Raw genomic sequence first — 13,184 nt, 5'->3', positions numbered from 1 at the left:
CCTCCTCCTCCTCGGCCCACGGGGTGCCTCCCCGCTCCCCCAGCACCTCGGCAGGGTCCCCGGCCAGGGTCTCCCCAGCACCCCGGCCCTCGGGGTCCCAGCCACTTAGAAGGAAGCCGCCAGCGGCTGAGGCCTGGGCCGGGAAGGACCGGGGTGCCGGGAAGAGGGGCGAGGCCCAGGTCTCGGACACCAGCTGGGGTACCTCGGAGGGGACCTGGGGGGGCTGAGGGGTGGGCACTCCTGGGTCCAGGGGGTCCCAGTCGTTGGGGAAGAGGGGCTCGGGCGGGGAGCCATGCTCCTCCAGGCGAATGTAGTACTCGCTGCCCACAGAGGGGCTCCGCGCACTGATGACGGGCAGCACGCTGGGCGTGGACAGGGCCTCGTAGAAGGGGTTCGAGGGATTGGCGTGGGGCGCCGGCGGCGCAGAGGCCGGCTGCCAGGGGGGAGTGCCCCCGCCCCGGCCAGCCCCCCGCCGCACCTTCTCCCACAGGCACTCCAGGTTGAGGCCCCGGCTGCTCTCTGTCACCGTTAGCACGTCGTCGGGGTCAGTCCCGGGGAAGCCATCCAGGAGGGGGAAGGGGGAGGACAGGGTCCCTGGGCGCGGCGCAGTGTGCGTTGGGGGCCAGGGCCAGGGGAGGGGACCATCTCGGGGTGGGGGTGGGGGTGGAGGAGGCCGCGGGGGCCGCTCGGAGAGCAGGTAGGTGAGCTGCAGTTGGAGGTCAGAGGCCGAGGGGCGCTGGGCAGGTGGCCGCCAACAGGACTGAAGGATGTCGTACCTGGGGGAGGGGCGGGTATGAGTGCAGCAGGGACTGGGGGGAGGACTGAAGCCTAGAGAGAAGGAGGGGGGAGACCCAGAGAGAGTGGGGACAGAGGGCTGGCAGTCAGGCCCTGATGGGTAAGGCGGTGCCCTCGGGTTCAGGCCACGAGTTCTGACCGAAGGAGGAAACCACCTTTCAGGGTTAGCAAAACTAGAGGTCAGAGGCCAGCCCGGTCCCTCCCGGCCTGTTTCCTTCTGAATCCCAAGATGCCATGAGGGCTTTCAGGGAAGGAGTGAGAGTCTGGGGGCCAGGGCAGGGGAAAGGGGCGCCCCTCACCAGTAGTCGGCGTAGGGCAGCTTGAGCCGCGGCTGCGCCAGCTTGACGTGCTGCTGGCGGACCACGAAGGCCAAGACCTCTTCGTCTGACAGGTGGCGGTAGGGTTGCGCCCCAAACTCAAACAGCTCCCACAGGGTCACTCCCAGGGACCTGCGGAGAAGGGTGGGGCGGAGAAGGGTCAGAGCCCCAGCCGGCCTTGACCCTGCCCGCCGCCCACCCGCCCGGTGGCCAGGGTCCCCTCACCAGATGTTGCTCTCGCGGCTCTGATCCACCACCATGAAGGTCCCCTGCAGTTCCCCGAGGAGCTCGGGTGCCGCCCAGCGCAGGGGGATCCACAGGCGCTCCGGGGTCAGGTAGTAGTCCTCCTGGAGGGCGGGGCGCAGTCAGGCGGCTGGGGCCCCCGCAGCCCCCCGCCCCGACCGCGGGCAGCTCCCACCTTGTAGTTGCTGTGGGCAAGCCCGTAGTCTCCGATGCGCACGGTGAGGTCGGAGGTGAGCAGGCAGTTACGAAGGGCCAGGTCGCTGGGGGCAGACAGGGTGGAGCGGGGTGGGTGGGGGGGATGGGGTGGTAAGAACAGGGCAGGGGCACAGCCCTGCCAACCTGCCAGCTTCAAACACCTGCCCGTGTCTCCTTCCGTCCTCCTCCTCTAAGAACCCCTGATAGTGCCATGGGTACCACCCTCGAAGTCCGTGGTTCAAACCCACCAACCACTCCACGGGAGAAAGATGAGGCTGGCTGCTCCCATAAAGAGTTGGTCTTAAAAACTCTACGGAGCAGTTCTATTCGGCCTGTAGGGTCACTGTGAGTCTGCGTCCACTCGCTGCCACCAATGGGGAGTGGGTGTGGTTTTAATCTCCTTCTGCTCCTCCTCTGACTCCACCCCTCATCTTGGCTCTTCCCCTATTTCCTGGCCCCACCCCTCACTACCTGACCCCTCCCTCCGCATTTGACTCTTCCCCCCTCCCCTGACCCCACCCATGTCTCCTGGATCCTCCTGTGCATTTCTGGCCCCGCCTATATCCCTTAGCCCCTCCCCTCCCATGGCTCCACCCTCTTTTTCTTGCTTAACTCCTTCCCTCTGTTCCCCTCCGGACTCTGCCTCTTATACAGACTTTCCCGTCTCAGCTTTCCCATCACGGCCACACCTCCACTCCTGACTCCTCCCCGTCCCGCCCTCAGGCCCACCTGTGCACATAGTTGTGGGAGTGGAGGTGTGCCAGCCCGCGGGCGATCTCCAGACCCATCCTCTGCAGTGTCCGCATGTCTCGAGGGGGCAGCTCAGGAGATAGGCCCTCGGGGGGCCGCTGGGCCCGCAGGTACCGCTTCAGGTCCCCCTGGTGAGGAGGCGGGGAGGCTCAGCACCTCAAGCCACTCCCAAGCCCCCACCCCTTCAGCCCACTGGAGACTGCGGTGGATGACTAGCAGCCCTTCTGAGCCTCAGTTTCCCCAGTTAGTTAGCGAACCCACAATTCCAGCTAGGGCAGGGAACCCCACCGTTAGCGATATGTGCTAGCCGGCTTCCCAAAACAGATGGAGAACCGGATTTTTCCAGGAACTTGTACTGTATGTACACAGGTCATGCTCAGTGCTGGTGGGTGTCACCCACATCTGTCCCCAGGAGTGAGAGGAGGGTGTGACTCCCTCCCAAGATCCTGGGATCCTGGCTCAGTCGGGGCCCCTCTCACTCCACCCATCCCCAACAGGCCCAGCCCCTACCCCCCAACCCCCAGCCTCTCACCAGCTGACAGAACTCCATGATCAGCAGAAAGGGCAGGGTCTCCACGCACAGGCCCAGGCACTGGAGGATGTTGGGGTGCTGTAGGCTTCTGAGGGGACAAAGGAGCTGGGTCTCAAGAAAATGGCCCCTTTGCACCCCATCCCGCCCTGCAAAGCCACGCTGCTGCTGCAGCCTCTTTAAGTCTGGGTGTTCCTGCCTCAGTCTCCACCCCTCACTCTGCTCCCCAAGTGCCCCCCTACCTCCTTCCTGTCCCCACAGCCCCCTGTCAGGCCTGGCTTTTTGTTGTGGCTCGATGCCTCTTCTCAGTCTCTTTCCTGCCTTCCCGCTTCTTGCCCCTCCCTTCAGTCCATCCGGACCTTCACCTGCTTGTCCGTTGTCCTGGCTTTTCATGGCTCCCAGCCCTGTGGCCACCCCTTCGCCTCCTGCTGGCCCTGCCACTCCTTAAGCACTTCCCCAAACACACCAGGCTTACACTGAGGCGCTGGCCTCCTCTGCCCCCCTACTCAGCTCCCCCACCCCATTCTCTCCGTGTGGCAGGTGGGAGACACCTTCCTTTCCTCAGTGTCACCGCTGACCCTCAGGCTTGCGTTTCAACCTCATCTCCCTGGGGGACTGCCACTGCCCCATAGGACCGGGGTGGGTGCCCCAAACTTATGCTCATGCTGCCATGGGGTACAGGCGGCAGAGGTGCTTGAATCCCACCTCCCCCTTTACCAGGAGCATGAGCCCAGAGCACACACCAGAGAAACTACCTCATTTCCCGCGCCTCAGTTTCCCTCATCTGTCACATGGAACAGGAATAGTAAATTCCCTCCTCCGGCTGTGGGAAGGGTTTTGATGAGACCAGCAAAGTCTGGGAGGTCCCCTTATTGGACCTCTTTTCTACTCTGTGGGAGCTCCCCTAAGTCCAAGATTTGGGGACACTTCACCCATGGCTGAACCCCCAGAACCTGTACTGGTAAGTACACAAGGAAGTCCCTGGGGAGTGCTAACAGTACACACACAACTCTGAGGCACTCAGGCAGTCTGAGCCCACCCATGGGTGCCACAGAAGAAAGCCCTGGCGGCCTGCCTCCAGAAACACCATTGTCTTGCGCCCACTGAGTGGAGTCCGACTCCTGGCCGCCCCATTGTGATGGCATAGTGGGGTCCCACGTTGGGCTGAGACCCGCAAGGTCAGTGGTTTGAAACCACCCACTGCTCCCTGGGAGGATAAGGAGGCTTTCTGCCTCCATCCAAGATTGAGTCTCGGAAATGCAGCGGGGCCGGGGTTGGAGTCGACTTGCTGGCAGCGTGGTTGTTTTTTAATGCTGAAACCATCCCCAACTCAGCCCAGCCCCGGCCCAGATGCACAGGAAATGGGGTTCAACACACATTCCCATGCCCCCTGCCGACAGCTGCGGTCCAACCCCAACTCTGCTGCTGACTTTCTGGGCCACCCACACCCCCTGCTGTGAGACCTGTCCAACCCATATCAACCCTACGGCACAAAGAACTTCCCACCTAGAGTTTCCAACACCAAACACTGCCATTGAGTTGATTCCAACTCTTCGTGGCCCTGCAGGGCAGGGTAGCACTGCCCCTGTGGGTTTCTAAGACTGTAACTTTTTAAAAAAATTATTTTTTAATCATTTTATTGGGGGCTCGTACAACTCTCATCACAACCCATCCATCCATCCATTGGGTCAAGCACACTTGTACATTTGTTGCCATCATCATTCTCAAAACATTCACTTTCTACTTGAGCCCTTGATATCAGCTCCTCATTCCCCCCACCCCCCTCCCTGATTGTAACTCTTTACAAAAGTAGGAAGCCTGGCGTTTCTTCTGTGGAGTGACTGGTGGTCTTGAGCTTTGGACCCTGTGGTTAGCAGCCCAAGGCCTAACCTCTACACCACCAGGGCACCAAGGCTGTGAGTGTTTATAGGACCAGCTCACCAAATCTTTTCTACCGAGGAGTGGCTAATGGGTTGGAACCAGGGACCTTTTGGTTAGTAGCTCAGAGCTTAACCACCGCACCACTAGGGGACCTTATTGAGTCCTTTAGCTGAGGAGAATAAGCCCCTCCCATGTGGGATTGGTAAGGAACCCGGAGAAAGCTGCTCCCAGTGGGAGGAAAACGAGGCTGTCTATTCCCCTAGAGCGTTGTTGCGCCATGGGAGAAAGCGAAGGCTGTCGGCCTATTTCTGTAAAGAGTGGTTATTGTTAGGTGCTACCAGCCCTAGCCACCCTCTGCACAACAGACCGAAGCCCTGTGTGGTCCTGCACCCTTCCACCATGTGCCCTAGCCCGAGCCCATTGTCACAGGCAAGGTGTCAATCAATCTATCTATTGAGGCCTTCCTCTTCGCTGCCCCTCCACTTCACCATGGCGATGGCCTTCTCCGGGGCCTGGTCTCTCCTGACAACACCTTCAAAGTATGGAAGAGGGAGTTACAGCCGCGGAAACCCACAGGGCAGTTCTACTCTTGTGTCCCAGGGTCACTATGAGTGGGAATCATGGCAGGGGCAGTGAGATGCCTGCTTGGCAGAGAAGCCACCTGGCACGTGCTAGGGCCATAAAGATGACTGGTGCTTCCAACGGCGGGCCTCGGAATAGAAGGAAGCTCGTGTTCACAGGCACGCCTACTGGCCCGAGCCATGGCCAGTCACTTCCGCTAGCAGACCCTCTCCACAGCCCTACTAGGCAGGAGGTGGCTCCCGGAGACTCAGAGAGGTGCAGTGCCTTGTCCAGGTGACACAGCAGTGCCAAGATTGGGTTTGGGCGGGGGCTGTGGCTCAGTCTGCAAATATTTACAGCAGGCCGGTGAGATGGGGACCCTAAGTGGCTAGTCTAGACCCAATAGAACTTTCTACAGAGGTGATGCCCTGAGTGGTTGTGGACACCTGGAAGGTATGTGCCGTGAGGGAACGGGATCTTCCCTTTGATTTATCGGACTGCACTCCCTTTGACTCTCTGTGGTGGGCGTGGCTCACACCACTGGCCCCTCCAAACATGGGCGTGCCCAGGTGCAACTTCACAGAGGTCCCTGAGAAGGGTGTCAGGGCCGCTTCTCTGACCTGAAGAAGGGGAGGGAGCCCCTACCTGAAGCTGGGGGAGCAGGGCAGAGGGAATATCCACCAGGGCAAAGGCCCTGAGGCAGGGCATGATGGAGGGATGGGAGCCACAGCAGCAGGAGGGAGAGACCGTGTTTTCCCTGGCTGCCCCCAGCATTCCACAACCAAAGAGTGAGACTTTGTCCTGTGGACAACAGGGAGCCTGAGAGACACGGCATGCCAAGGCCCAATGTCTGTGACTCAAAGTCCCTGCTGTTGTGAGAACAGCCCTCTGTGTGTGTAAACATGCCAGGGAGCTCACTACCTCACAAGCCATAAAAAAAAAAAAAATCCAGCAAATGTTTCTCCAGTCCCTTAGTAGTATTCAGAATGGGGGGAAGGTGGAGGAGGGATGGGGGTGGGGACCAGCAGGGGAGGGGAGGACAAAGCTGTTCAGTGGTCAGCGGTCTCTGTGACCTTCCCCTATGCCCACAAGCAGGACTCTAAGAGGGAACCACCTTTACCCAGAGCAGTCAGGTCACACTAACCAGAGGGTTGGCAGTCCACCCAAGGTGCCTTGGAAGGAAGGTCTAGTGGCCTCCCCTCTGACAACTCAGCCATTGAGAACCCCACAGAGGCCCCCCAAAACCGTGGGGTTGCTAGGAATCGGGAGAGGGGGGGAAGCCACTGTTTACATTGGTTTCCATGAATCTCAGCCTCTCGGCTGCCCCTACAGCACAGGTTCTGTGACCTCACTTTTCCAGATGAAGATACCGAGGTTCTGAGTGACTGTGAGGGCAGGCCACCAGTTCAGTCTCCAAGTTCACTCTGCCACCATGCTGTCTCTTACCTGGAATCCCTGGCTCTCACAGGAGGACAGACAACAAGGTTGACACCTGTTCACTCTGCCACCATGCTGTCTCTCTTACCTGGGATCCCTGGCTCTCACAGGAGGACCAACAAGGTTCAGACACCTGACCGCGCACTCCCAAAAGTAATCACCAGGGGGCGCACGGTAGTCCCTAGTACCTACCTGTATGGCTGGGCCTCCGAGATGAACTTGCGCTGCTCCAAGGGCCCCGCGCTGGCTCGGAGCTCCTTCACCACCACCTGGGCTGGGGTGTAGTCGGAGAAAATCTCTCCCAGGATCACCTGGCCCAGAGGGACCCGGAAGTCACGCCGCGCCGTCTTATCAGCCTCAGCCCCGGGATCAGCTATGCCTGCACCGCTCACTTCCCAGCGGCCCCACCTGTTACCCACCCTTCCTATCCCACCACCCATGGGACGGGGGTGGGGTGGGTGAGACTCACGGGCCCAGAGTCCGATGGACGGAGGGATGGATGGATGGATGGACAAACGGACGCGCGGAGAACCGGGTGGCCAGGCGCAGTGGCCGATGGAGTGAGCAGGGAAGCGCTGATAGACAGATGTGGGGGGTGGGGCGGGCGGGTGAGAGGTGGGCCGAGGTGCACGGGATGGCTGGGCAGGGGGAGGAGCGGAAGGACCAATGAGAAGTGGTGACAGACAGCGAGGGCGATGGACACAAAACAGGAGCGCAGCCCCGGATTGCAGGGACACCCCCGCGCCCCTTGCGCACCCCTCACCTTCCCAAACCAGCCGTTTCCAATCTCCTGTAGGTAGCTAAGGTGCTGGCGGCTGAGGCCCAGGGGGGTGGTCATGTCTGAAGAGGGAGTGAGAAGGGGAGGCCACTGAGCCTCTCGCCCCTCTCCAGTGCCAACATCCCCCCGCCCTCATCCCGCAGGATGCTGGACACCAGTAGCTTTCCATTGGTTGCCCCCAATAGGCCACAACGCGATCTAAGGCTTCCCATTGGCCTCCCCCAGGCAGTCTGAAGCCAGATTTCCACCTCCCTCATTGGCTGCCCACAAGATCCTAGCATCCAATTGGCGTCCCAAGCGTCTGTGGTATGATTTCAGACTCCCATTGGCTGCCGGCAAAATTGAGATCCAGGCTGACCTCACCACTAGTTGCACCTCCCCTTGAGCGTCCCCAAGTCTGGATTTGCAGTAAGCAATGCACCCTTAAACGCTTGGCCGCTAGGAAAGGTTGGCTGTTTGGGTCTACCCAGAGGTGCCTGGAGGTCTAGTGAGGTGCACAAGACCCCTGTGATACACCGGGGGTCGCCCTGAATCAGGGTCTGCTCTGTGGCAACGGCTTGGCACCCTCCCCAAGAGGTTCTCTGGCTCCCTAGTGCCCTGGCTGCCCCGGGCTGGGGCTGTACCTGAATGTGAAGGCTGCGGGGCGGGCATGGGCAGGGAGACCTCGGCCAGCGGGAGAATGTAGACATCAGGCAGAGACTGCGAGGAGGAGGTCTCCTCCGCAGGCGGCGTGTACTCCCCGGAGCAGTCCTCCCCCTCCGGGTTCTCAAATTCCTGGGGCCGTGCGGGGTGAAGGGCGGGAGAGGACAGGGCTGAGAGACCCGCCATCCCCATCGTGTCTTTCCCGTTAAGTCTCTCCTCACCGTCTTCCCGGCTCCTGGCCAATTTCCATCCAAGACACGGAGTGTCTCCCTAACTTGAAGCTCCTAGGGTGTTTCCGGATCTAGGACTTCTCTCCCCCCACTCCACCCTCCCCTTACCCCACTCCACACCTGCCACCCGGGGTTGCGGGGGAAGGGGTCGGCTGGGGTCTTCCTCCCCACCTTGCATCTACCACCCCCGTACACCTCACCTTGAAGCCGACATCGCCCCGTTTACAGCACAGACAGGTGAGGAGGAGGAAGATGAAGGCCAACAGGCCAGAGCAGGAAATGAGAACCACGGCGTATGGGGGAGCCAGAGGGGCCCGGCTCAGCCCGGCAAATCCATCTGTGGGCACAGGACTAGACTGGGGTTGCGGCTCCAAACTCGGTCCCCGGCTCCAGCTCCTTGCCCTGCCCACCTGGCCAGCATTTAACTACAACTCCCACAATGCTTTGCTACCAAGGTCCTCTTGGCAGAGGAGCCGGATGGCCCCGCGGCATCATGGGAGCTGTAGTTTGGGGTCCTTCCCAGGTGCTTGGGTTGGGGGTGGGGTCTCCCCCTTCTCTGCCCCGAGCTTGGACTCCCTCGCCTTTTCAGTTTAGGCACAGGTACATTCTGGTGAAGACTGGGGAAAGGGGCCTGGAGATCCCAGAATTTATGCTTCCACGGACAGCCTCATCACCCCTGATTTGGGGAACACGATGAACCCCCAACTGTAGGCTGGGAGATCCTTGCCCTTTGGTGGGACCCCCTCCCCAAGCTGAGGAGGTAGGGGCCTGCCCCTTTAGGGGATGCCTTGACCACACTTGCAGTTCCAGCCCCTGCGACGGGAACTCCGCAAGCCCTGGGCTGCCCCCAAATCCAAAGCCAGCCTCCTGTGCCGGGTCCCCCTTAAACAGAGTGCTCTCTCCTCTGCCCCCAGCCTTGCCTGCACGTCCCCGGTTCCTGCACACACACACACACACACACACACACACACACACACACACACGTTGCCTAAGCGCACCCCCTCCCCGCCGCCCCCCAACCTCCTCCCACAGGCCCTGCTGACAGCGGCCCGTGCCCGCAGCTCCCCAGGCCTCGCGCGTCTGCGGGAGGACGCACAAACAGTGATGGAGCCGAGCCCCGCACACAGACCGCGCTGGGGATGCGGACCGCCAGACAGACGGATGGCCCGACAGACTCACCAGGGTGGGCTGGGGACGCTAGGCAGCCGGAGGCAGAGACGGCCGCGAGGAGGATGAAGGCGCCGGGGACAGGCATCTTGGCGAGGATGGAAGGGAGGTGGAGGAGGTAGCGGCTGGGGAGGAGGGGGGGCGGGCCCTCAGCCCCCAGCCATGGGGACCCGCGCGACCCTGGCCTCCCCCCAGCCCAGGAGAGGGGCAGGAGACGCAGGACAGGGGGAGGGAGGGGTTGCTTACTGTTTCAGGTACCCCCCTCCCCCTCTCTGCAGGGACAGACAGATGAAGGGACTGAGAGGCGGACAGAGGAGAGGAGCTTGGGAACCGGGGTTGCTGGGGTGGGGGGGGAGAGGGTAAGATGGGGTGGGGGGCAGAGAACGAGAGCCCCGCCCCCGAGGGCAGCCGGGATTGGGGAAGAAGAGAGCCTGTCAGAGGGAGGGGTGGGAGGAGGGAGGATGGAGCGTCGTCATGGAAACTGGCTCCAGGGTAGCATTGGCTGTTGCCAGGAGGGAGGGGGAAAGGGAAGGAGGAGAGACAGGGACCGGCAGACCGGGAGGGAAGGGGGCCGCGGGGCCTACAGTGTCTGGCCCGGACACGGCAGTGACAGGCCACCGGTTTGGACACGTGTGCCACACGCTAAGATGCAGCTGACACACTCGCACACACAGCTGACACACGTCCCAGGGACCCTCATAGAAAGGCTCCTCATATACAAAGGTGGACAGCCACAGGCAGACGGGGACGCGTAGCGCGTCACACACAAAGACGCAGGGACGGCCCGCATTGGGGATGCACTGGCAGGCCGGCCCCCAGCACAGATGGACCGCGTCTCGCAGGAACTCCACGAAGCGCAAAGCCCAGCACACACCACAGGCAAAGGTAAATACCCACGTCCCCCCAGCAAGCTTGCCATCACTGTGGCACGCCAAGGCACATGGGCACACACCGGCGTTCCAAGTGGGCAACAAAGAACTCCCACATAGCATCACAGGCAGACAGACATGTCACACGCGTGAACACACAAGCACACAACACACATGTGAACACCCATCATGCAGATACATGCAGCTTGTACTGAGTCACAGAATCACACATGCACACAGACATCTCACACACATAGCACACACACCTCACAGTTTCACTCGTAGGCAGACACAGAACCACAAGTCACACACTATCACAGACACACGTCACACACATGGGTACACACACACACACCACACAGATACAGCTTCATTGGTATGGAAACAGAAAACCACACATATCACACAGGTGAATATCCAGAGAGCACACAGCATACACAGATACACAGCTTCCTCTGTACCACTACATGTTGAACCACACATCCCACGTGTGGCTGCACAGACACACAATCCATTACACAGATTCACACTGCTTCACTTGTACTGAGACACAGAACCACACATCATGCATGCTAGCACACACATAACACACACAGCACGAAAATACACACCGCTTCTCTTGTGCTGAAACATATCCAACCACAGACACACATATAACACTTTGACACATCACATATGAACCTATTCAATACATCCATGTACATAGACATAAGACACACCAAAGAGGCGCACATCCCTCACATGGACACACACAGACACACATGATGTCCCCAGGTACATGTGGACACACACAACTCCTGTGATAATACGGGCCCACATACAACATACATGAGCACAGCCACACAAATCGTGCACAGAAGTACACACAGAAACACCACACAGGGGCACGCATCAGAGACACAGCTAGTCACAGACACAACATACACAGAGACACACAAGCACTCACATCAGATAGACACATACATGCAGCTATGCATCATCTACAAACATACCGCAGAGACACCGCGCAGGGACACACATAGGACACAGACACGCACGCATCGTGCAGGAACATACACAGACACAACACACGCACACACACCGAGGATACGGACACAAAAATGTACACACACTCCAGACCTGAACACTCACGGGCACACACATGGCTACAAAGACGCCGCGCCTGGCCGCAGTCACACAGCACCTACATGAACACCCACAGACCCACATACCACACACCAAGAGTCAGCCAGGCACACCCCATACAAAGATACACACAGACAACACCCACATTCTCTAGGCGTCTACACAGACACTCTGCACGACCCTAGGCGCCCATCTCATAGAAAAGATACATGATCATATTTTTACCTAATTTATTTATTCTCACGAGCTGGTCCTACGGTTAGGGCCTTTACACACACTTTTCCTCCTCTCTACAACCCTCTAGGAGGTAGGGCACGAACATTACGCCCATTGCACGGAGGAGCCAACAGAGGGTCCTGCCCAAGGACAAGCAGCAGGAAGTGGCAGCGCTGGGCCTGGAACCCGTCAGGCACAGACACGGACACAGCAAGACGGAGGACACACATCACGTGGCAAGCGGCCGGCGTCTCGGGGAGCCCCACCCCACCCCAGAGCACCCCGAGCTGCAGACACACCCAGAAGCACAGAGTCCCACCCTCGGCGCGGACGTCGCCATGGTTCGTGGGCACCTGCGACGCGTCCCGCGCTGGGTGAGGCTGGGCCGGAGCTGCGCACCACAACGCAACCTCAGCAACGAACCACCTGGGCACCCTAGCCGTCCCCCAGCCCAGCGCGGCTCACCCCCGCCCCCCAGCGGGGGCCCTAGGCGCTGCACTCCGCGCGCAGCCGTGGCCTGGCCGCGCGTCGCCAACTGCGCAGCGCACAGCCCTGCGCAATGGGTGCGCAGGGGAGGGATCCGGGGGAGGGCGGGTGCTTGGCGGGTGGTGGTGGTGAAGGGGTGTCTCATTGGAGAAACCGAGGCACGTTTCTCGGGGGAGAGGGTTCCTGGACTCTGGCTCTGAGGTGTCATGATGATTATGCAGTTGGAATGGAATTGGAGGGGGCAGGTCTGGGAAAGACGCAATTAACTGCTCTCCTGGCTGCAGGGCGTAGCACCTTGGTGAATCAGGGGTTTGTGGGAGATGTAGTCCCATGACTGAGGCTTTGGGGAAATGTGGTTCCGGCTCATCATTTGCAGCAGGCTGTGCTGGAGAGAGGGGGGGGGGGGGCTGTCTGTCTGCTCCCATACAGATTGGCCGTCTCAGAAATCCTAATATAGGGTCGCTATGAGTCCCCAGCGACTTGACGGCAGTGGGTTTGGCTTTCTGGGTTGAGACGACAGGAGCCAAGGACAGGAATCCGCGCCCTGGGGTTTTGAGAAGATGTGGAAAGAATTCTGGTCTCTGGGAGATGCGTGAAGTTCCTGGGTGGTGCCCAAGGTTCACGGGCGGCTGTGGGTGGACTCACACTGGCAAGGTTAAAAGCCGTTCTTGCTACGTCATCCCAGGCCCTAGGGGTGGGGGGTGGGGGGACGGAGAGAAAAAGCAGTTACCTCTGACCAGAGCAGGCCACAAACCACTATGTAACAGAGTAGAGCGGCTGCGCAGTTTTTCCGGAGGAAGTAGATCGCCAGGTCTTTCTTCCGCAGTGCTGCTGGGTGGATTGACACCACCCACTTTTTTTGAGGGGGTTAATAAGCAAACTATTTGTTTCTTCGGAGGCCCTCTAGGATCCCCTGGAACGCGTTCACCGGAAGCCCATGAGGTCAAGCATTCTTTTTTTTTT

The 13,184-nt window shown here is 60.0% G+C and overlaps 1 protein-coding gene across 1 annotated transcript in view; it reads right to left on the bottom strand.

Moving 5' to 3' along the window:
* LMTK3 (lemur tyrosine kinase 3) overlaps positions 1-12,132 on the bottom strand; it is a 26,112-nt gene extending 13,980 nt beyond the window's left edge. The window contains exons 1-12 of the mRNA XM_004710637.2: positions 12,035-12,132; positions 9,538-9,650; positions 8,559-8,695; positions 8,110-8,260; positions 7,472-7,548; positions 6,901-7,019; positions 2,833-2,920; positions 2,280-2,428; positions 1,531-1,615; positions 1,338-1,459; positions 1,095-1,244; positions 2-776 (exon numbers count right to left, since the gene is read on the bottom strand). Coding sequence (XP_004710694.2) covers positions 2-776; positions 1,095-1,244; positions 1,338-1,459; positions 1,531-1,615; positions 2,280-2,428; positions 2,833-2,920; positions 6,901-7,019; positions 7,472-7,548; positions 8,110-8,260; positions 8,559-8,695; positions 9,538-9,650; positions 12,035-12,075 — 2,007 coding nt within the window. The 5' untranslated portion in view covers positions 12,076-12,132. The remainder of the gene's footprint in view (position 1; positions 777-1,094; positions 1,245-1,337; positions 1,460-1,530; positions 1,616-2,279; positions 2,429-2,832; positions 2,921-6,900; positions 7,020-7,471; positions 7,549-8,109; positions 8,261-8,558; positions 8,696-9,537; positions 9,651-12,034) is intronic.
* Positions 12,133-13,184: the final 1,052 nt, after the last annotated feature.

This window comes from Echinops telfairi, unplaced genomic scaffold (assembly GCF_000313985.2).
Source record: "Echinops telfairi isolate 266 unplaced genomic scaffold, ASM31398v2 ScPeMD7_655;HRSCAF=1070, whole genome shotgun sequence".
Classification (NCBI taxonomy): Eukaryota; Metazoa; Chordata; class Mammalia; order Afrosoricida; family Tenrecidae; genus Echinops; species Echinops telfairi.
This window is presented reverse-complemented; position numbering and strand designations above follow the sequence as displayed.